The sequence below is a fragment of the Gymnoscopelus microlampas genome, assembly GCF_963454915.1.
Source record: "Gymnoscopelus microlampas genome assembly, chromosome: 1".
NCBI lineage: Eukaryota > Metazoa > Chordata > Actinopteri > Myctophiformes > Myctophidae > Gymnoscopelus > Gymnoscopelus microlampas.
Genome location: NC_139962.1, coordinates 14,629,627 through 14,652,865, shown reverse-complemented (window position 1 = coordinate 14,652,865; position 23,239 = coordinate 14,629,627). Strand labels below are relative to the sequence as shown.

Genomic DNA, 23,239 nt, shown 5'->3' with positions numbered 1-23,239 from the left:
TATTAATGCATGTAGCAGCGGGCAGTGCAAGGCAGTAACAATGAGACACTGTGTATGTTCCAGGGATGGAGAGATAGTCCTCATGTCTGATTAGCACAGGCACTGGCTTAATCAAATGAATGGGCACTGCGGGGAGCGGTGGAGAGACGGAGCAGCTCACAGTAAGCCAGATGCCTTTGGCACGAGGAGAGATACGTGACATGCGGAGACTGCTCAAGGCTATAAAACCCAATCAGAATTCCCTGGAATGGGGCCCAAGATGGCCCCACAACTCAGCATGGGAATATAGAGGCTGTGGCGGGGGGGGGGGCGGGGGGACGGTACCCTCCACTACCCCCTATAACCCAATCTCAGGCTACATATTGAGGCAAGACAGACTGTGTACAGGCTCACTCTGCTCTCCATCAAATGTGGGTTTGGGGGGGTTGCAGATTTTTCAGAATTTCAAAGCTTCACTCCTTTTTTGCGTTGGGGATGGAGGTGGGTATTAAACGGTTAAACTATTCACATAAATCACTATCTGTTATGTTATTAGATATAATACAAACTATTTAAATATATGTCATTGTTCTTACTACAATACCGTAGTCAGCTAACAGTGCTATAAGCTTATTCTATTTTTCAGTAGTGTTTTGGTTCGAATGAGGGACGTACTGCTGTTTAACGCCAAAGTGAGGTAATGAAGGACGTGCCCCACTAGCGACGCACCTGCAAGTGAAGTTGATGCACTAGGCCAGGGCTCTTCAACGTTTTCAGGCCAAGGACCCCTTGGCTGAGAGAGAGATGAAGCAGGGACCCCCTCTTTATTTTTATAAAATTATAAAATTGTGTTTCAGATTAAACTTTTTTTTTACTTGGTCAGCTCTTTTTTCCCTCTACACCTATAAAATAGCCGATCTACAAGATGTTGTGAGCTTGTAGATCTGCTATTTTTGGCTAAAGTTCTCCTCAGAAAAGGGATGCTAGGGTTGAAGTGGTTCATGTAAAAAAAAAAAAAAATCCTATCACACAAAGATTTGGCGGACCCCCTATAGTAGCTCTGAGGACCCCCTAGGGGTCCCGGTCCCCCTGTTGAAGACCCCTGCACTAGGCTTTAAGGTCTCTTGAACCATCCTACTTGGTACAGGGCCACAATATAGCTGTCAAGAAAGCTACTACAAAATCTATAACATTAACTTGAAAACGAAAAGGAACAGGGGAAGGGTGATATTCTGTACATAAACCCAAAGTTTCATTATTTAAAATAAATGAAAGGCTTTGCTCTGAATCCATAGCTGAAAAAGAGACGGCGAGGAAAAACCACAAGGCCGTGGAAATCATTTCCAGAAAGACAGACAACTGTTTAACTTTATTTGAACGCTGTTCACCATGTAGGCTCGGTCCGTACGGAGACGGTTGGCTTGTCTGCTCACTGAGTTCAAGTGCTGATGTCAGATGTGCTACGTACTGTCCAACTTAATGATGCATTCGTTGTGCCCAAGGCTTGCGTTGTACTCTACAATGTTATCTGTAGAAAAATAATATCATGCAAACTGTGGTTAACTGCTGATTAGACCGGCAATATTCCAAGTGTACACGTTTACAAACAAATTGCCAAACGACCATTCCTATTTTGTGTGTGGTCGAGGGTTGAGTGGAATAGGTGCATATATGTCTCTGACACTTGAACCTTCCAATCTGTGTTGGTTCTTCTGCCTTGTTTGTTTTTGAGTATGTATGTATTTGTTTGTGTGTTTGTCTTGGGAAACTAGACAGGTCCCTGCTGGGAGCAGGGACCTGTCTAGTTTCCCATCCCACACTGTGTCGTCCGCCCCCCCCCCTGCTATGAGAGGATAAATATTTTAAAAGCAAAGGGGAAACCGGTGTCTTACAATGCAGAGATCTGGGTGACACAGCAGACCCTGCATTAGCTCTCTACCTTTTATACCGTACTCTTCTTCTTTTTTTTCTTTTTCTTTTTTTTTATCCTGGACATAAATTGCCGGCCAAGTGTAGTTACTGTCGAGGCCATTATTCTCCATAGAGCTTGGCGGGGAAAGGTCGCCAAACTAAGTGCCGGTGCGGCCGAATTTGACAGAAATAAAAGCTCTAGATGAATAAGTAAAGACATCAGTGACAACAAGCTCGGACGTGACAGGGGAGATGCAAAGTGCTGTTTGGTGGTAGTGGGAGGAAGATTTATTCTTGGAAGTTTTTAGGAGGCAGAGAAAACATGAATGATTGAAGAAGCAGAGGTGAAATGGGACGACAATGTCTTTATTTTCCACTTGTTTACATTGAAGCAATCTGGGAACCCATCGCCAAATAAAAAAGGAAAAACAGCGCCCTCTGCTGTTTTTTACTCTTTCACTTGGCTCTGGGGGGGGCTCAATGTAGCACCCGTGCGCAAGGAAACCGGGGTTTTGGTCTGCCTTCAGCCTTTCACTTCCGGTTGTGCGACTATGTTTTCATTCCCACTAACAATATTTCTACACGGAACACTAACACCACTTCTCACAGAGAACATGGATCGTTTTGGTTATAAGCCCACTTGTTTCTATGATGAAAGAGCAAGTTAAAATGTGAATATCTTTCCGTGGTTTTGTCTGCTCCGAGGACGCTATTGTTAAATGAGTTTCCGTTTGTTTTTAGTGGGAAGCGAGTGCGCAGACAATAAATCCCACCTACTACATTTGATTGGGTAAAGCGCGGCCTGCTTCCTGATCTGAAGGCACTTATAGGCCAGTGCGTACACGTTATGACGAACCCCCCCGACAGATTCAAGCGGAGAGCAGAATCTGTTCTTGAGCGATTAACCTTGAAGTGAATCGCAAGGAGTTAGACGGACAACCAAAACTTGAAATGGCGTGCCCTTCTAAAAAACTGTCCTAAATATCCCCTGATATAAAAACCTAGTATCCTATATCTCTCTCACTCCATCACTACGTCTTGCTCTCTCTCTCTCTCTGACACACACACACATACACACTCTCGCACTCCTTTTTAGCTCCGCGTCAGGGAGGTGAGGGCTGACCACAGTGGACCATCAATCACAGTCTTAAAGACAAGGGCAGCCTATGCGCCGGACCTCTGCAATCCAGTGATACCATTCACACAGGGTACTGACTGAACACTTCCTTCCTCCTCGCCCCCCACACACACACACACACACACACACACACACAACACAGGTGGCAAGGACGAGACCCAACCTCCCCACCACACACTACCACTACCAACACCATCCGTTCACATGCGGCTGCTGATAGGAATACTGGGTTGTGTGACCTTCCCTATCTTGTGCAGCCTGTATCTGTGAACTGTAGCACAGTACATGATAACAGCTTTACGCTTCACGTTGACCTTTGGACGACTGTATAGCCTCTTTCTTCTTGGTATAGACCAGATACTGAATCATGCACTTTTATTTTTCGTGTGTCTATGTGTATGTCCACATGACTGCTCACTGCCAGTGTTGCCAGATCTGCTTGTTATAATTTCCCCCCCAAGATTCTTTTGAAAATAGCAGATCTACAAGTAGATCGCCTATTTTCAAATAGCCGATGCATTATGTTTAAAGTGCTCGTGTGGCCCATAGTTGCTTCTTTTGGGCTTGTTTTCCTAGACCCGGTTGCTGGTTTCTCTCACAGAATCTGGCAACACTGCTCACTGCCCCCCCTTGTACACACAGACGTTGTATTTTGTCTCGTTTTAGTCCCTGTTCCGGTCCTTTGTGTGCAAAGCCCCCCCCTCCCAGAGCAACAATGCCAGTTTACTTGCTTTTCCTGTGGCCTATTGTTGCCCACCACCTGACCCACAGCCCCCCCCCCCTGTTTCTCTGTGCCCTTCGACTAACATCCACTTGTTGATAGGTGGGGGACAATAACCACGGACATGGTGCTCCGTGTCTGCACTGGCTTAACCCCTTGGCCTTTCCTGTTGACCCCCGACAACCCCCCTGACCCCTGAACCCCCCTCCCCCCAGCTGGTTGGCCAGTTGAATCCATGCAATATAAAGCTTCGCATGATATGTTCCATCCTGGATTTTTTTTATCTGTGAGAACCTTTGCTGAGATACAGTATGACTTCATAGAAGGAACTTCATAGAATCATTCACGGTACATAAACACAGCAGGCAAACCACCAATGATCTATTGGCGCTGTCGGGTGGAAGCCTTGTATGTCCAAAACGGTACATTTTCAGGAAATGGGGGGCGGGGGCGAAGAACATGTGTTCCAATGGATCCAATGTAGTTATGTAGTCACAAGCTCTTGTTAATGTTCCATTGGTTCAATATTTATAGAACCCCCAGACAGAGTTAGCCACTTTCACTTTAAAAAAAAAATAGCAATAATTGCAGATCTACAATCTCGTAGATTGCTACTTTTGTGTAACACTGCAGTATGACGAAGTAAGGCATTCATTTATGAAAAAAAACATGAAAAGTTGAAATATGGACATACTGGTTTTCTACCCCGATAGAAAACGGGGTACAGCCACAGATAGAGCAGAGGTTCCCAGGCGGTTCAAACGTTTCAGCATGCGAGCCATAATAATCATGGCATCCTGGGTTTGGATCCATTACAGAACCAATGTCCTCCCTCAGTCACTTTGATCTCTTCCTTGCGTCTCTTCTTTGTGTCGTATTGATTAAAGCAGACGTCTAGAAGGTCCCATCCAACATTTCACAACATTTTAGTTTCCATCCAATTGTGAGACTCGCAGCCCAATCTGTTTAAGCAGCTCCGAACTGCTTCCCTTCTTCTTTTCCTTTGGTTTTCTCTTCTGTTGCCCTCCGCACACACACGCGCCCCTGTGTGTCTGAGCGGCTGACCTTCAACGGCACAATGGCGCGATGTTCCCTCTCTCCAGTCCCCTTCATCCCCCTCGTTTCTCCTCTAATTGTGCATCTTGAATGGAAGTTTGTGCTGCCGTTCGCCGATGCTCTTCAATGTTTCTTTTTTTATCTTCTTTTCTTTTCAATTAACTTTCACACTGAGGTTATAAGACCATTGTGTGTAGAAGAAGAAAGCGACACAGACAGAGAGGGGGGGGGGGTCAAATAAAGTATTCATAGTCATCATTCATGTGCTTTGGAAAAGCACTGAAAGCCCATATCCGTGTAACTAAGTGCATCGCTTTTGATTTCAGAATGTCTAGTCTTGGAGGGCTTTGCATTTCTTTGATTTTTGAATCACCTTGTGATGGGGGGGGGGGGGGGGCACACAGCCTGAAGTCCTTGGAGCTACTACAGGGAAACGAAAACTTCTCCGTCGACTGTTGCCGTGGTGGAAAGCTTATAAGCTTATGTCCCCAACATATTTTTTTTCAAACTTCTCCTTCTCCCATATCTCCCCTCACTCGTCTCCCACCAACCCGACACCCTCCCCTCCCTGCCCCTCATTGTTCTCCGGGATCAAGTTCTCCGAGGTCGGAGCAGAGGAGAAAAGGGAGGGCTATAGGTAATGGGACCCCCCTTGTCCTTTACTTCATTCAGGGCAGGTTGAATAGGCCTTACCCCCCCCCCCCCCCCCCAAAAAACACACATGCACGCTCACACACACACGCACGCACGCACGCACGCACGCACGCACGCACGCACGCACGCACGCACGCACGCACGCACGCACGCACGCACGCACGCACGCACGCACGCACACACACACACACACACGCAGCCTCACACTGGCTGTCTGAATGGGGTTAGCCGGGCTCCAGATCGCCCCTCTTTTATCAGGCCAGTGTCAGGTTTCGGCCAGACCTGCCCTGACTTCCTCACAGATCCGTATTTCAAAGTGCCGGGATGCCACGTTAACATGTACACGTCTCCCTTTTCCCATACCCCCCCCCCAAAAAAAAACTCTCCTACGATATCCATAGGCAAAGGAATGAGGCGGTACATGCATACAAGCTTTGTACTACTAGTGTTGCTACTGCTACTACTACTACTACTACTCCCACCACACACACACGCAAACAAAAATGTCTGCGATAAATTGGTTTAATCCGGCAACATTTTAAAGTACAAACAATATAGCCAATCACAGCGGTTCTAATACAATATCATTTGTGATATTTTACGGAAACATTCAGGGGAAATAATAGCAATATCATGGGTGCAGCCCTACCTCAAGTAGAGATTGACAAACAAAAATGGCACATTCAGCAACATTACTGGAGTCAATTTTTTCAGAGAAGTCTTTAAGCCCCCGGTAGAGAGGGAGGTACGGGTTTTAATCCTACTTGTCAACCTTATGAACTACACTGTATCAACCACTGGCCTCTCCTCTCACCTCTGTATATCTCTGTCAGTAACACTCGACTTGAATGCCTCATTCAGACACACACACACACACACACACATACATACACACACTCGCACACACACAAACACACACATACACAATTTATCTGCTACTCACAGTTGCTATTTGTGCTGATTACACTCACTCCTGCACTCACACTGCAACCTTCCCACACACACCAGGGTTGATTTTGACAGCACATTTTGATTCAGTTTTAGTCATAGTCTTTTGAATACAATTCCATTTAGTTTTAGTCATATTTTAGTAATCTGAAATGTTTTAGTTTTTGTCTAGTTTTAGTCGACTAAATAACATAAGATTATAGTCGACTAAATCTACAGTTGATTTAGTCGACTAAAATGTATTTTGGCGGTGCCTTAATGGCTGATTTTACACTTGGTTGAATGCCACAAATAGCCGATCTACAAGCTCACAACGCGTAGCAGCGCGACGCATAGTGAGCTTGTAGATCTGCCACACACAACACTGACACACACACACACACACACACACACACACACACACACACACACACACACACTCGCACACACACACGCACGCACACACACACACACACACACACACACACACAGACAGACAGACAGACAGACAGACAGACAGACAGACAGACAGACAGACAGACAGACAGACAGACAGACAGACAGACAGACAGACAGACAGACAGACAGACAGACAGACAGACAGACAGACAGACAGACAGACAGACAGACAGACAGACAGACAGACAGACAGACAGACAGACAGACAGACAGACAGACAGACAGACAGACAGACAGACAGACAGACAGACAGACAGACAGACAGACAGACAGACATCCATCCATCCACAGAGGACCCGCACACCTCACTTCGCACAGTGTGCATGTCTATTATATACAGTATGCACACACTCACTCTGTGGCCCATCAGCTGAAAGGCATGGTCTCAGCAGAGAAGGATCCATTCCACTGTGTCTGCAAAGTGCACAGAGGGGAAACGGTCGAGGTGTTGACGGACGGCAGACGGAGGCGCATGATGCGGAGAACGACATGAACTCTTAATTCTCCACACATGCGCACACACACACACACACACACACACACACACAAACACAAACACCAGTAGTAGTGTAGTGTAGTGTTGGCAGGGTTGTGTGTGGAGCAGCTGTGTTTGGTGTGAAACCTCCCCATACTGAGACGCTGCTGTTGTTTTAGAGAGCGGCCTTACAGGTCAAGCTGCGGCTGGCCGACTCTCACTCATGTACATAGCCCATGGGGGGAGTGTGTGTGCGTGTGCGTGTGCGTGTGCGTGTGCGTGTGCGTGTGCGTGTGTGTGTGTGTGTGTGTGTGAGAGAGAATGCCCCTCCCTGCGGGCCCAGGCCGTAGCTAAGTGGGGTAAGTCTGCTGGCTAACCCTTAGTGCCTCACTGTTTGGCTGTATGACCGCTGTGAGATTAATCCATCCCACACTTCATCAGTCACTACACACTGGTTATTAACACACACACACACACACACACACACACACACACACACACACACACACACACACAGCCTCTTCACCCCTGTGACCATCTCTCCCCCTCTGCCTCGTCCCCAAAGTTTGTAAAGGTGGCCTTGGTGTTGAGAGGCCATTTGTCAAAACCCAGCCAGAGTCTCCACTTGGCTCCTTTTAATAAGGCTACCTGGGCTCTGGGATTATACTCTCACACACACACACACACACACACACACACAAACATACCAACACAGACGCACACACACACAGGTTTGTATTACTATATTTGTGAGGACATCGACGCTTTAGGACAGCCATTTTATGAACGTCATTTAAAAATACATATATTTTGCCATTTTAACCGTAAGCCTGAAGCCGAAAAACAGCAGATCTTGTGAGCTTATAGATCGGCTGTTTTTCGGTGCATGACACTGGCGTGCAACTAAGTATAAATCACGTTTAACTCTTAATTCCAATCCCTAAACCTAACCTCTAAATGTCTAATCCTAACCTGAATGTTTTTCTAATTGTAAACGTATCTCTAAAAAAGTTTTCTTTTAACTATGAAACAACCATTTGTCTTGTGAGGACCAGGAAAGTGGTCCTCACAATTGATATTTCTTCAAATTCTACTATAGTTGGTCCTCGCAAGTATAGTAATTCAACACACAATTCACACACACACACACACACACACACACACACACACACACACACACACACACACACACACACACACGCATTTAGGGTACACCCACTTTCAATCACTCACATAGGAATACACACACAGTACTGTACTCACTGAGCCACACATGCACGCTCACACGATTTCAAACACTTGCACAATGATTATTTGTTCATGTGTGTGTGTAGTACATTCACTCATATACACACAGTAATATGCACACCATGTTACACTGCTCCACGTACACACTTCATGCTGCATACTCTTGCTCCAGTGTGTGTGTGTGTGTGTGTGTGTGTGTGTGTGTGTGTGTGTGTGTGTGTGTGTGTGTGTGTGTGTGTGTGTGTGTGTGTGTGTGTGTGTGTGTGTGTGTCAGGTAGTGCCATGTCCCGTGGGGCTTATAAAAGTCCCATTAACATGACCCTGCTCATTGGTTCTGACAGCTTGATCAATTAGGCCCCTCCCCCCGCTGACCCTTGGGCAGCTCTGACAGAGAGGTCAGACACGATGGATCGCCAGGGCAATAACACTTTTTCCTCCTCTTCCGCCCGTTTTCTTCTCTTTCTCTCCGAGTTCTCTATGACTCTCTTTCTCTCGGACTCCTTTGACTCTCTTTGTGTCTCCTCTGTATCGGTCTACTTATCTCTCTCCAGTTCGCTCTCCTTTTTTCTTGTTTCTCTCTCTCTTTATTGAATCTCTTATCTTTCCATTTCTGTCACTGTCTTTGCATTTAAATGCGCTTTAGTATCCCGGTTTCTCCACACTTTTGGTAGTAGGCTGATTTCGGAAACGTCCTGCTGGTTTCCATAAAAAGGATATCATGCTAGATTTCTGCTGTGGAATCCAGGATATTTGGACATGTATACCTTTATCCCTGGATTCTGAAATGTTTTTTAAGTGTTTGGAAAACACGGTATTGGGCTAACACATTCAAAACTGCAAAAGTGTGCTCATCGGAGCTCAGGTCTTCGCCAGGCCGGGTTGCCTACCCAGGACCCACAAACTTTGATCATAGCCACTTGGAATGGGATCTGAAAAATCTAACTCATACATCTGGATCACATGACCCCAGAGATAATGTGTACCGATTTGTGAGAGTTTTTGGACAAAAGCTGTAGGAGTAGTAGCAAAAGGCGTGTTTTGAATAAAATGCACTATGGCAGAAGGTTTTATCTGGCACAAATGGGGCCTATAAGTTGCTCCTATAAGTTGCTCCTATAAGTCCAAAGGAAATCCAAAACCTGAATCAACCTGTTATAGGCCGATTTGAAACTTGTAGGGTGGCATTTCTTCCTTGGTCTAGTCACGTGGGAATGTGCATGCAAAGTTTCACGGCAATCGGATGCTGCATTCACGATTCGAAGCATTTTGTTCAAAACGGACCACTCCTGCAAACTTTGGAAGCCAATTAGGAGGGAGACAAAATCAGGAAGGAATATGAAAAATCGAACAGATCCGTTTTGATCACATGACTACAGAGGTGATGTGTGTTGTAAAAATCGTCCTCCCGGTGGTGCTATAACAGGCCGATTTTGGGGGCAGAGGCAAGCAACACGAGCACAGTTGATTTATTGATTGAATGAATGATTGATTGATTGAGCAAGCACTTAATTGAAAAGGAATTCAAAAAGGATAATAGCACAAAAAAGCCTGAAGGCTTGTTGCCATTGTGGTTCAGATCCATCAGTTCCAAATTATGCCATCTTGGACACATTTAAAGTCCAAAATCCTTCTAGCCCCTACTATTACTACAGTTTAATCCAATCCATTATGTATATAAAAATGGGAGTATTACTGATAAACACCTCTTTCGCATAGGCCTGGAAACGGATTACAGTAACTATTGCTTTAAACCAGGGGTATTCAACTAGATTAGGCAGGGGGCCACAACTGTAAAATAATTTGGAGTCGGGGGCCACACAGTGCAAATGCACGCGCGCGCGTGCATGTGCGCACACAATTTGCGCGCGTGCGCAAAGCGCACGCGCGCGAAATTTTTCGGGTCTAATTCGGTCTAATTCGGGTCTAATTCGGTTCTATTTGACCAATATAAATCAACCTTTTTTCGGGTCTAATTCGGTCTAATTCGGTTCTATTTAAGGTTCTAAGTTAAGTTCCAATGAAAGATGGCCTTTCAAGAACTAATGAAGGATAAATAATTTGTACTGTTTTAACTTTGATAACATAAATCAAAGTTAAAATAAATAATAATTATGAAAATGTAAAAAAAAAAAAAAAAAAAAAATTTTTTTTTTTTTTTTTTTTTTTTTTTGGAATATGGCCAGGGGCCACAAGGAAGCTCCTCGCGGGCCGCACGTGGCCCGCGGGCCGCCAGTTGAATATCTATGCTTTAAACTGTATAGATGTATAGACAGTACAATTATTGTGTGCATAACCCTGGTAAAAAATGTCAGCCTTTTTTTCCCTGAGGGAGGGTAGGAGGGTGAGTGATTCTCTCTCTCTCTCTCTCTCCCTCCCTCACCTACTCAGTGTCTCTCTGTCTCTGTCTGTCGCTCTCTCCCTCCGAATTTCTATCTCTCTCTCTCTCTCTCTCTCTCTCTCTCTCTCTCTCTCTCTCTCTCTCTCTCTCTCTCTTATTGTCTTATGTTCTCTGCTATCCCTGGCAGTCTGGATGCAGAGCACAGGCTCATGGTTGCCTGCTGTGTGTTGGTATGTCCAGGACCTCTGTGTCAGTGCCAAATACACTATAGTGGGGGTGGGGTGGGGTGTCAAAGGGCAACACTGCTCCTGAAATCTCAAACATTTTAATGAAAGCAAAATGTTCAGGGGCGACTCCTTGTCAGTTCAGTTCAGTTTTTTTTTCATGGAATGTAAATTCGTTAAATAAATGACAATCACAAGTAACACAACTTGGCAGATTTCCTGCAATGTCCTGTGATGTATGCTGTGCTGTGCTGATATCACAGGCAGTAGGTGTACCGGAGATCTCGCCTCTCTTCACATAACTAAAGCCTACACACACCCACACTCTGGAGCCTCACGTATTGCCTGTGTGATGATTGGTGAACTGTGTGCCTATTTGTGTTTCAGGAGAGCATTTTCCAGGTGTTAAGACCTGGAACGCATCTGTGTCATTTTTTGATTTGAGCTAAAAAGCATTATTTTACATTTTGGCTATTAAAAAATAGCAGATCTACAAGCTCATAGCACGGCACCAAGTGCCGCGCTACGAGCTTGTAGATCTGCTATTTTTGAAAAATCGATTAAATTTGTACAAATCTTTGAATATATATATATTTTTTATACGAACATTTGTAACTCAAATCCTTGCCTCTGGGAGTCCCTGGAACAACATAATTTGAGATGGGGGTTGGCTACATCTCAAAATATGCATCTACATCTAAAAAAAAATACATATAATTTTGGGGGTCCTTGACATGAAAAAGCACCACTGATATAGAAACATGCGTTTTTCAGAAAACTGTTGGGATTTAGAAGACATTTGTAGCATCGGCTTCAGGTCTTAATGGGTTAAAACACCAACATGTCTGGATACGTGCGCACGTGTGTTTATTCACCTGCAATTTTTTCCAGCATTTGTGTATCGTACCAGTATGTTCTGAGTTCTGCTGTTTTCTGTCGGGGTTTAGTTTGACTGCATTGGCTGCTCTCTGGATAGCACAGGACATTGCTCGCCCGTCGGAACTGTTGAATGGGAAGCAGCCAGAGAAGGCTGGCCTCTACTTTTATTTACTAAACAGTCTGGCCTTCTCGCCTGGCTACCAGTGTAGGGTAAATAAAGGTTCTGGTGTTGGTGCTAGGTCAGGTACAGGGCAAAGGAAGCTTGGTGAGTTTAAGCCCCACACACAATTCTTCAGTCAGAAGCTACGGCCAGCAAGTCTCGTCAGCGAGATTCCGGATTAAGTGTCCCAGTGTTAAAATTCTGCTCCCTGACAACATTTCTGGCAAAATTAAAGCATGAGAGTTGATCATTGTATTGTTTTGTGTGACTGACCATCAGCTGACCTAGCCTGCTGCCTCCTAATAGGCTCTATGCACAGCAGCCATAGTATCACTTCCTTCACAGGTGTTACCAATGATACTAATGAAGGCTCTGTTCCATTTAGTGTAGCACAGTGGCTCTCAGACTCTTTTAATTTCCATGACCGCCATAACTCTGAGAGTGTACAAATGGATTTGGTTCCATTTGTACACTCTCAGAGTTACACACATGTAAGGGGCCATTTGGAACCACCTCAAGGAACCATGAGGGTCCCTGAACCCCAAGTCTAGACCCACTGGTGTAGCAGAGTCTTTCCAGTGAGCCAACATGCACAACATCAGCACCCTGACTCTGTTTGACCAGAATGGAACAGAGCCTTCATTAGTGTCATTGGCAACACTTTTCTTCACAATATGGCTGCTGTGCATGGAGGCTATTCATCCAGTCGTGCAGTATGTGACCACGCTTATAACAAGATCTGTACTTTGGACCCCATCGCACAACCTGTCATACAATAGTTTGTGCAGGAGTTGATCAAAATCAGTCAATGTTTTGACCACCAAACAACCACAACATCCAGGTCTTTGCTTCGCACCTCAGGAGCAGTGTTGGAAGAGTATATACATCGTCTCTGCCCTTACTTTCTTGTCACTGTTAATATCCTGTCTCAGTTAAAAGGCGAAATCACTTTAAAAGGTATTTCCAAGTATTACAAACTCACTCAGTCTGCGAGGGAGGCTGTTGATGGACAAAGGGAGATGGAACCTTTTATCTATATAGTATAATAATATATGTCAGTGGAGAAGCTGTAGTGTGGATCAGGAGCGGTTGGCTTGAAGACATTTTTAAACAATAGCTAGTGCATAATTGCAGTGTAAAAGGGGCTAAAAAGATCCATTAAGCGTGGTAGGCATTAGGTTAAACGGAGCTCTTAGAGAAAATTAAATGTTTTGTCGAGGGCGAGCGGGTTGAGGAGGTAGGGGAGCCCGACCAGGGACCCTGATAGAGAGAATGAGGAATGGAGAGAGAGCCGCTTCAGGGGATGTAGGCGGTGGGAGTGAGTGTGCGAGAGAGAGAGAGAGAGAGAGGGGAGATGGGTTAAGAGCCGTGTCAGGCCCGGCGAGACTCGGCGGCGTCCTAATGATGTCCACGGGCCTAATTGAATATTGACGTTTGCGCTGCGTGTGCAAAGGGCTAAATGGGTTCCGCTCCCAGTCTGACTCACCTCTACCGCCGCCGCTATACCGGAGACGGCAGCACCAGAGAAAGCATCATGGCCGACCGGAGCCGCAGACTCGACCTGTTTTGATTCCCGCGGGGGATCGTTAGCTCGCTTGTTACCATGGCTACCGCCTTTTAGTCTTTGGTGTTCACTGCGAGGTTGATGTGTGTGCTTTTGTCGCCATGCGTTTGTGATCTGTGTGTGTGTGTCGCATGGTGTGCGTGCGTGCGTTTTTTTAGCCATCGTTAAAAATGTATGCATGCCTTTTGCTTGAAGCCGGGACCTCCAGACACCTCTGTTATGTTACTCTGGATTCTTAAATGGTTTCTTAAGTCTCCACCGCAAATACAGTATTTGTCACCATTGGGGGGGGTAAAATAGTCGGTACAGTGCAGATGCTGTGCATGAAGATTCTCTCGCTCTCGCTCTCTCCCTCCACTTTCACTCAAGCTACCTTGTCTTTCACTTTCTGTCACTGTTTTTCATTTCTTTCTTCTCTCTCTGACTCCCTCCTCTCAGTTTCTCTTTCCTCTGCTTTCTCTCATCCTTTCCTCTCTCTCGCTGTCTCAGTCTCTGCCCCCCTCTCGTGCTCTCTCTTATGCTCTTTAATTCCTACTCTCTTCCTTTCTCCTCTCCTCTCCTCTCTATTTCTGGCCTCCTCACTGCAGACTGCGTCCCCCTTGTTGCCACGGTGATGTTCTCCAGATGGAGAGAGTCAGTCAGACAGGGGCTCACAATGTCACCTGATGACACGAAACAAGCACGGGATGTACATGCACACACGTTAATTTATGCACTTACAGTACAGTACGTGCATACATACATTAACCCATTAAGACCTGGAACGCAGCTGTGTCACTTTTTGATTTGAGCTAAAAAGCATTATTTTACAGTTTGGCTATTCAAAAATAGCAGATATACAAGCTGATTCTACAAATGTCTTCTAAATCCCAAAAGTATTCTGAAAACTTCTTCTATATCAGTGGTGCACATACTTTTTCATGTCAAGGACCCCCAAAATGATATGTATTTGGCCACCGACCCCCATCTCAAAATATTTAGTTCCAGGGACCCCCAGAAGCAAAGATTTGAGTAAAATGTTTGCTTTAAAACAATATACGTACAGTATATTGAAAGATTTGCACACATTTTCACGATTTTTCAAAAATGGCAGTTCTACAGTGCCACGCTACAAGCTTGTAGATCTGCTATTTTTGAAAAGCCAACGTGTAAAATAATGCTTTTTAGCTCAAATGAAAAAGTGACACAGATGCGTTCCAGGTCTTAATGGGTTAACGTCCGTCCGTCCATATGTACGCACGCACGTACATTCATGCACATACACACTTGCGGCAGCACAGCATAATAGAAAGTGTCGCGTCAGTGCTGCACAGGACACAGTCTCTCCACTATGTGACTGGACTGTCATTAATCTCTATGGAGGTTAACAAATGTACTCGTATGGAAGGTATATTTCATAGGGAGACAACCAACAATGGGGCCATTGTAGCCGCAAAACCCGGCTTCCATCCGCCCACTCTCATTGGCTGGCACGGGAAAGCGCGGCTAATGTCAGGGGCTCGTGTTCCTGCTCTCAGACGAATGTGTTTATGCATTGGGGTACACAGAGAAACACGGAAGAGATCAACAGCAGTGGCTGTTTATTTGTTTCGGTACCAGAAACCACAATTTATTTCCCCCACCAACGAACGGGGAAAATGAATGCATTCGGCCATTTGTCAACGTTTTTTTTCTTTCTTTTTTTTGCCGTGTTGCCATTACTCAAACCATAGTAGAGAGAGAGAGAGAGCGATAGAGAGAGAGAATCGGAGGGCCCCCAGACAAATAGCCCTGCTGGTCTCCCTGTGTTGCTGGCATTGCGTAGCGTGGTATCCAAACGAGGGCCTGCTTCGGCATGATTCAGTGCTTCCCCCGGACTCTCCACGCCACTGCGCTCCCATTTCTACCAAGGGGGAGAAGTGGCGAGTCTTTCGCCGCTAATCCATTAGACTTCCATTAACTCCGATTTGTGTGATTAGTTCTAATTAATCAACCCGGGCTGCGGCCTTCGCCCCGCCCGCCCGCTCTTCACATTTCATTTTTAACCTCATCCCTCAGCTCTCCACTCAGCGAGAGAACGAGAGCAAGGGAGCGAGTCAGTGAGCAAACGAATGAATGCACTCGCAATGCTCTGGGTCTTTGAGAGCTGTCGCCTTTTGTGTGTGTGTGTGTGTGTGTGCGTGTGCGTGTGCGTGTCTGTGTGTCAAGACACCTAACACTCAATAGTGTTCCAAGTTCCAACCCAAAGGTGTGAGACTTTTTAAGCCTCAGTGTGTGTGATGCGAAGTGCGAACCAAGTATAATTCAGGCGTCAGTCTAAACAAAAGGATTGTACCCCTTTGTGCATGTTTTTATTTTTTATGAGAGACACTTTGTCAGCCAGCGTGTTTCAGAATAAACCCAGTCGTTTTTTTTTGGCCTCATATTTCTTACAATTTGGGAGTCTGTGTGCTGGCTATTGGTTAGCGCCACCGTTTCTGCTTTGGAACAGAAGATATTGATTTGGCGCTCGAGCGTCCATCCCTCACTGTAACAAAGACTATTGATGTCCGCGGAGTCCTGATTTCCCCTCGGTCAAATGCCATAGGCAGCACTGCACACGCATGCACGGACATGAACACACAAACACGTACATAGACAGACAAATGGATACCAAAAGATACACATTCTCATAAGCACGAGCAAACATGCAAACCTTAGTTTGGGTGGGGGGTTTTCCATCTGTTTGGAAATGTGAGTCTTTTGGTACATTTTGTATTTATTTATTTGCTGCAAAGCATGTTGAGCTTCCCGTATGTTTTAAAATGATGCTGTGTCAATAAAGTTTGTTAGAATTTTCTCTGAACACAGCTCAGTGACCAGAAGCCACTATCTTGTCGGAAAAAAAGCCAACAATAATCAGTGTAGAAGTAAAAGTTGGTACACTCTGTAATTCTATATGGCCTTTTGTTTTGTTTTTTTGTTTTTATTTCTCATAGCTTACATACAGAGATGTTACAGGACGATAATCTGTCTTGCTTTAACGTGTTGTCAGCCTTCCACCGCCATTACCACTATTGTGATAAATGAAGCATCAATTTATCATCCAAACCTCTGCCAAAAAAAAAAAAACAGAATCTTCTCACCCTCGTCCTCCCCTCCCCCACCCTCTCCTTCTCTTCTAACCTGTGCACGTTTCCTCTTATTTCTTCATCTACCCCCCACCCTCCCCGCATCCATCCCATTCATCCTTCTTTCATTGTCAGCTGCGTATGGGGGGTTCTTTGTGTCTGCTTCTAGCGTAGACTTGAGATGGTGCCTGTCACCCCGTTCACTGCAGTTTTCTATCCACAGCGCCGAAGGTGGCCCGTCTCCCGTCAATCACTCAGGCTCGCTATAGCTGCGAGGTGGGATGGGGGGGTTGAGATGAGACAGATAAATGTACACCAGATGACACAGGATGGGGGTTGCTCACTGTTTGGGAATTCGCCTTGCTTTTAATCTGCGTGTTTGTGTTTCTAATGGATGTGATATTTGAGGTGTATGGGTTCAGTTGGTTTAATTTGATTAGCCAGGCGCCTGCCTATAACGGATCCCTGTTCTGACATGGTTTTGTCTGTATCTACCCTCTCTCTCTCTCTCTTTCTCCCCCTCCCTCTCCCTCTGTAGGACTCCGTGGTTTAACGGCTGGGGGTTCAACCTGCCACGGGGCCAGTCTCTACTGGATAAATGGAACCAGGTCCCCGAAGGCATCGACATCCTCATGACCCACGGCCCTCCCCTGGGTGAGTCCAATTAACCAATCACAGCTCCCCCTCATCACCATACACGATGGCTCCACTTGTCATCACCAAAAACCTCTATGTATATATTCGACATTATTTGAATTTATTGGTACGCTGATAAAACGTGTTGATTTCGTCGACTAAAACTATGACAAAAAAAATTGTCGTTTTTTACTGACTAAAACTAAATAAAAACTCGAATTTATTATGACTGAAACCAAGACTAAATATATGGAGGGACTATAGTGGAGAAGAGATCCAGTAGAACTAAAAGACAAGTCATTTTATGTTTGGTTGCGCTCGGGTGTTGCACTCTGAAAATAGCAGATCTACAAGCTCACAACGCGACGCAGCGCGACGCGTTGTGAGCTTGTAGAGTCAGCATGCAAAAAAGTGTAAAATCAGCCATTACGACGCCATCAAGGCACCGCCAAAATACATTTTAGTCGACTAAATCAACTGTAGTTTTAGTCGACTATAATCTATGATATTTAGTCGACTAAAACTAGACTAACAGTAAAACATTTCAGATGACTAAAATATGACTAAAACTAAATAGAATCTGATTCAAAAGACTATGACTAAAACTGAAGCTGTCAAAATCAACAAGCGTGTGTGTGTGTGTGTGTGTGTGTGTGTGTGCGAGAGAGCGCGTGTGGTGTTTGCACAAATGTGTGTACAGGTATGTATGTGATTGTTTGAATGTTCATGTTTCTGTGTGTTTGTATTCTGTCAATCTCAATATGCAGCAGTAGCTCTCAATTCCTCGATTCCTGATTCAATGTGTGTGTGTGTGTGTGTGTGTGTGTGTGTGTGTGTGTGTGTGTGTGTGTGTGTGTGTGTGTGTGTGTGTGTGTGTGTGTGTGTGTGTGTGTGTGTGTGTGTGTGTGTGTGTGTGTGTGTGTAAGAGAGAGAGTGAGTGCATGTGCAAGCATGTCTGTATACGACTTCATGGTGAAATATTGTCTGGGTGAAGTTGTTTGTTTCTCGGCTACAAGCTGATTTAGTTTTCTTTAGTTGTTTCGCCCTAGTCGTTTCATTCTTCCTCCAGCCTTGTTTCTTGTGAGCTTCCCATCTGGCTTTATTGAGTGATTTCCTTCCCTGGCCTTCAGCTGCTGCTGCTGCTGCTGCTGCGCCCGTTTGATTACATGGAAACTCGATTTTGCACCAGTGTGACAGACGATTGGAGAGAGCAGAGCTGGAGGAAAGGACTGCTTTAGAGGAGGGGGAGAGTGAGAGAAATGATTTATTGTTTTGTGTGTGTTCACTTTAGTGTGTGTGTGTGTGTGTGTGTGTGTGTGTGTGTGTGTGTGTGCGTGTGCGTGTGCGTGTGCGTGTGTTCTGTGCAGGTTTCAGAGACTGGGTTCCTAAAGAGTTGCAGCGGGTCGGCTGTGTAGAGCTGCTTAACACAGTCCAGAAGAGAGTGCGACCGAAGCTCCATGCCTTTGGAGGCATACATGAAGGTACTGCTGGTAAAAATGTGTAGGAGGCAGGTGGAGGGAACCGGAAGAATTGGCACCTGAGAACCCTGGGCACCATTTTCTTTTATATTTATTTATTTAACGTTTTATATTTTATTAAATGTTTACATTTTATACATTGGAGGGGGGGAGATACATACAGTATAATATTTAAATTACATTTAAGGCTGAATATTTCTACAATTGCTACAATTTGCTGCAAAACCTGTGGATAGCCAGTCATTTTGGGCATACACAAGTTGAAGGGTGAATTTAGGTCTGATTTTAGTGAATTTAGGTTAAAATCATGTATACGGTACTTGACATTATTATCGACCATTTTCCAAAACATTCTTTTTTTTTTTTTTTTTTTACATTTTTGGAAAAAAATGCCAATTTACCATTGAGGTGCCCTCAATATTTAGGTGCCCACTCGACCTGTGCCCCAGGTTGAGCCCTGGGGCTGAGCCCTGGGGGCTGAAACTGGTTAATGTGCTGACTTCAACATCTCAAGGTCCTGGGTTCATGTACGGTTCAGCTCCTGTGTTACGTGTCATCTCTCCTCTGCCTTCACCTTCCTCTCTCTCCTCATGTCCCAACTAAATAATATTAAAAAAAGATTGTAATTATATGGGAAGCCCTGGCGACTGCACCACTGAGGCACAGACGTAATTGACTCGTGATACACGTTCCAGTTCATCCACCCTTTGCTCTCTATTCCCTGTCGTGCTCTCTCTACTGTCCTACCGTATGAAAGCAGAAACACCCCGCAAGAATACGCCTATAGGAGATGGTGTAGCATTAACATAACTAGGAAATACTGACTTTTTGGAGAGGTCGTGTTTCCAAACTGCATATTTATTAAAAACTGACATCATCAGTATAACTTCAGAGCTTCTCATGGAGGCCATGCCATTATTAGACCGAAGCAGTTTTTCAGTGTTTGACACTCAAACATATTTTGTTGGTGTATATAATGCATATAATTCAGAACTGATCAGTAATGTTATATCCACAGTACTGACACTATTATATTTCATGTTGTCTCAGAGTTTAAATGACTTTTGGTCGACAACTATAAACTATTGCAGTGACCTTTTGTTTTTTGAATAGCCACACATTTCTTACCACTTTTTCCCCCCAATTTAGTCGCTATGCCAATTCATTCCTCTCTGCACACTATTGTGTGTTGTCCCTGCCGTTGTACTGTACTGGCTCATCTCCCAGTGAGGAGCCCCCACCAGGAGGAACGTAATGCCTCCGGCCTACTCCTCCCACCCAACACTCCCCACTGACCGGTGCCGCCGCACCCCGTAGGAGGACGTGCAGTGACAAATATCAACCTCCCCGCCCAGCTTCCCTCCCCCGAAACACGGGCCAATTGTGTTCGTATAGATGCTCCACAAAGCTGGATGCACCGTGGTGGAATCAAACCCCTTGGTGGTGGGCAGGGGTACTTTACCACTGCGCCCACCCGAATGCCCCGTGACCCGTTATTTTAACTGGGTTACACCTTTTGATAGTTTTACTTGTATGTTGTCAAACATGAAATAATGACTTGTGTAGCCTACCGGCTGGAATAAAGATTCAAAGATATGTCAGTGATGTCATGCGGAAGTGTTTCACAATCGCGGAGACATTAACCACTTAATCCCCGGGCACTGCTTCGGTTGAGTTGACATTATGTGGTAGCCGTGCCCACTAATCTTATACATTTCTTTACAATCATTTTCCCCCAATGTGAACGATTATTCAAGGCTTGATTATTTATTTGACAGCCCTAGGGGGCACGATGTCGCATGCGTGCTTCCCTACGCACTTGTGTGTGCTTGTACTGTACTGTAGTGTACAAGTGATGCCGCTCAGTTCATCTGTGCTTGCGGCAGGTCAAGATAGTCTGTTTGAAACCAATGCCTTTTAATCAGTTTCTCTTGCTTGCTCACATTGCTCAGCTGGTGCATGTCGGAATACGTTTTATTTGTCACATCGCAGGTTTACAAGTGTAAAGCAGTGGGTGAAATGTGCACGCTCCATAATTTTGTAGTATTCCGTGAGAAGAGAGAGGACAGAGGTAGGGTGAGAGGAGAGGGATAGAAAACAGGCTAAACAGAACAAAAATAAATATGTATTTATTTATTTATTAGAAGTAGGGAGGTAGGTACATTATTCATCCCCAAGTGGAAATATGTGTTACAGCACCTCTTATCATCAGACACAAACAAAGAAGACAAAGGCATCTTTCAGAGACGGGGGCAGAGAGAGCAAGAGATAGAGAGAGAGCTCTCTCTGAACAGAGCGCTAGGACGTTTGATTATGTTCATGGACAGATATGTGAACAAAAGAAAATTGCTTCCCAGTCCCTATAACTCCACCAGAAAGCTAACTCCACTTGCCCAAATATGTATTTTTTTTTCATGTATGTTTTTATATATATATATATATATATATATATATATATATATATATATATATATATATGTATATATATATATATATATATATGTATATATATATATATATATATATGAAAAAAACATAGCATTTTGTCAACTCCGTCAGACTCAGTCAGATGCCAACTCCAGATATGCCATTTTATGCAGATGACACAAAAAAAACTGTGAGGTTGGCCCATTTCATGGTATATACTCAATTAATACTCAACACTTTGATAAAGGTTTTGTCCCGATTCTCAAGAATGGGTGTGTATATGTACATATATATACACACACACACACACACACACACACACACACACATCCGTCTCTCCATATTGACATCATCAATATGATGTCAGAGATGCACATGGGAGCCACGCCGTTTTTAGACCCCATCTTGTTTTGTAGTTGCTGGTTGGGAATAGGGGGGATGGGGCTGATGCTATGATTTCAAAGCGATGGGTGTCTATGAGAAATGGAGGGCTGAAAGCGTAGGGGGAGAAGACAGGAGGAGTGGTTATGGCCCTGAGATGAAGATAAGCTTCATTGGTCACCAGATGAAGGCCAGTTTCCCGCCCCACTCCCCCTCCACCCATCAGTCCTGCTAAAGGCGTTTTTCACCCCCTTCCTGTGCCAAGTGTTAAGAGCTGTCTTTCAACACGACACGTCGTTTAATTCCCTTACAAAATGTTGTTTCCTCTCTCGCTATCCATCCATCTATCCGTCCTTCCATTTGTGTGTGCCTGTTTATCTCTATTTGTCTACCAGGCTTTCTCTCTCTCTGTGTATGGTTGTTCCGTGCGTTATTTTGCTAACGGGCGTGGTTTGTCTCCTCTGCCCTCCTCACCCTCCCCTCCAGGCTATGGTATCATGACGGACGGCTACACAACGTTCATTAACGCCTCGACGTGCACGGTCAGTTTCCAGCCCACAAACCCTCCCATCGTCTTTGACTTGCCCAACCCCATCAGCTCATGAAACTTCAGAACATCACAGAAAAAAACCCCACTGCCACGTTGGGGCGGTTTGGGGGGCATGAGGGAAGCAGCCAGAAATAAACTACAGTTGTCGTTTTTGTTTTTTCTATAAATAAGTCAAAAGAAGAATTCTAAGTGTTTCTTTTGAGGAAAAAAATGTAATAAAAAAATAAATATTGGTCTTCTTTAAGCTGTCGTTGGGGTTGAGAATTATGTGGGTGTTGGAGAATGAAGGGGGGGAGTTTGGCGGGGGTGTGTGGGTGGGCTTCGGGGGCGTTGAGAGGGGGGATTACGTGGTTAAACAATCTTGCTATTGATAAGATATTGGTCGGATCTGTAAGATAAACTAATGCTTTGTGAATTTGTATAATTTGTTTTGTGTGTGTGTGTGTGTGTGTTGGCCGGACAACGGATGCCATTGTTTGTTTTTTGTATCATCTGATTTATTTTTCCTTTTTTTATGCTCTCGTCAGTTCCTCTTTCTTATTGGCTGACAGGGACGCTGCCTTAAACTAGCTTTAATGTTTCTCAGCCGGAGCCCCGCTCTCTGCTAGCTCAGAGATAAATGTCCCCCCTTATTTATTGCTTACTCATCCTTCCCCAGCGCAACACCTCCCGATGTACAGGGACAAAGAGCTATCTCTGTCCAAATTCTAAAATCCCTACAAAAGCACCCTGAAACATGTCCTTATGGATTTCTGATTTTAATGAATGAAGTAAAATGAATTGGAAAAAATGTAATGTAAAAATATATATAAATATATATTCATGTTGTAAAACATCTGTACTAAAAGTCGTGTTGGATGAAATGGAAGAAACATACTTTTAGGTGCATTTCTTTTTTTTGTGAATGCACCTCTATGGCAGACTTTGTTGCCACTCCCATCAAAT

At 44.7% G+C, this 23,239-nt stretch overlaps 1 protein-coding gene across 1 annotated transcript in view; it reads left to right on the top strand.

Annotated features, from left to right (window-relative positions):
• LOC311049090 (metallophosphoesterase MPPED2) overlaps positions 1–22,576 on the top strand; it is a 78,296-nt gene extending 55,720 nt beyond the window's left edge. Inside the window, exons 5-7 of the mRNA XM_084062549.1 lie at positions 17,361–17,476; positions 18,826–18,939; positions 22,231–22,576. Coding sequence (XP_083918675.1) covers positions 17,361–17,476; positions 18,826–18,939; positions 22,231–22,349 — 349 coding nt within the window. The 3' untranslated portion in view covers positions 22,350–22,576. The remainder of the gene's footprint in view (positions 1–17,360; positions 17,477–18,825; positions 18,940–22,230) is intronic.
• Positions 22,577–23,239: the final 663 nt, after the last annotated feature.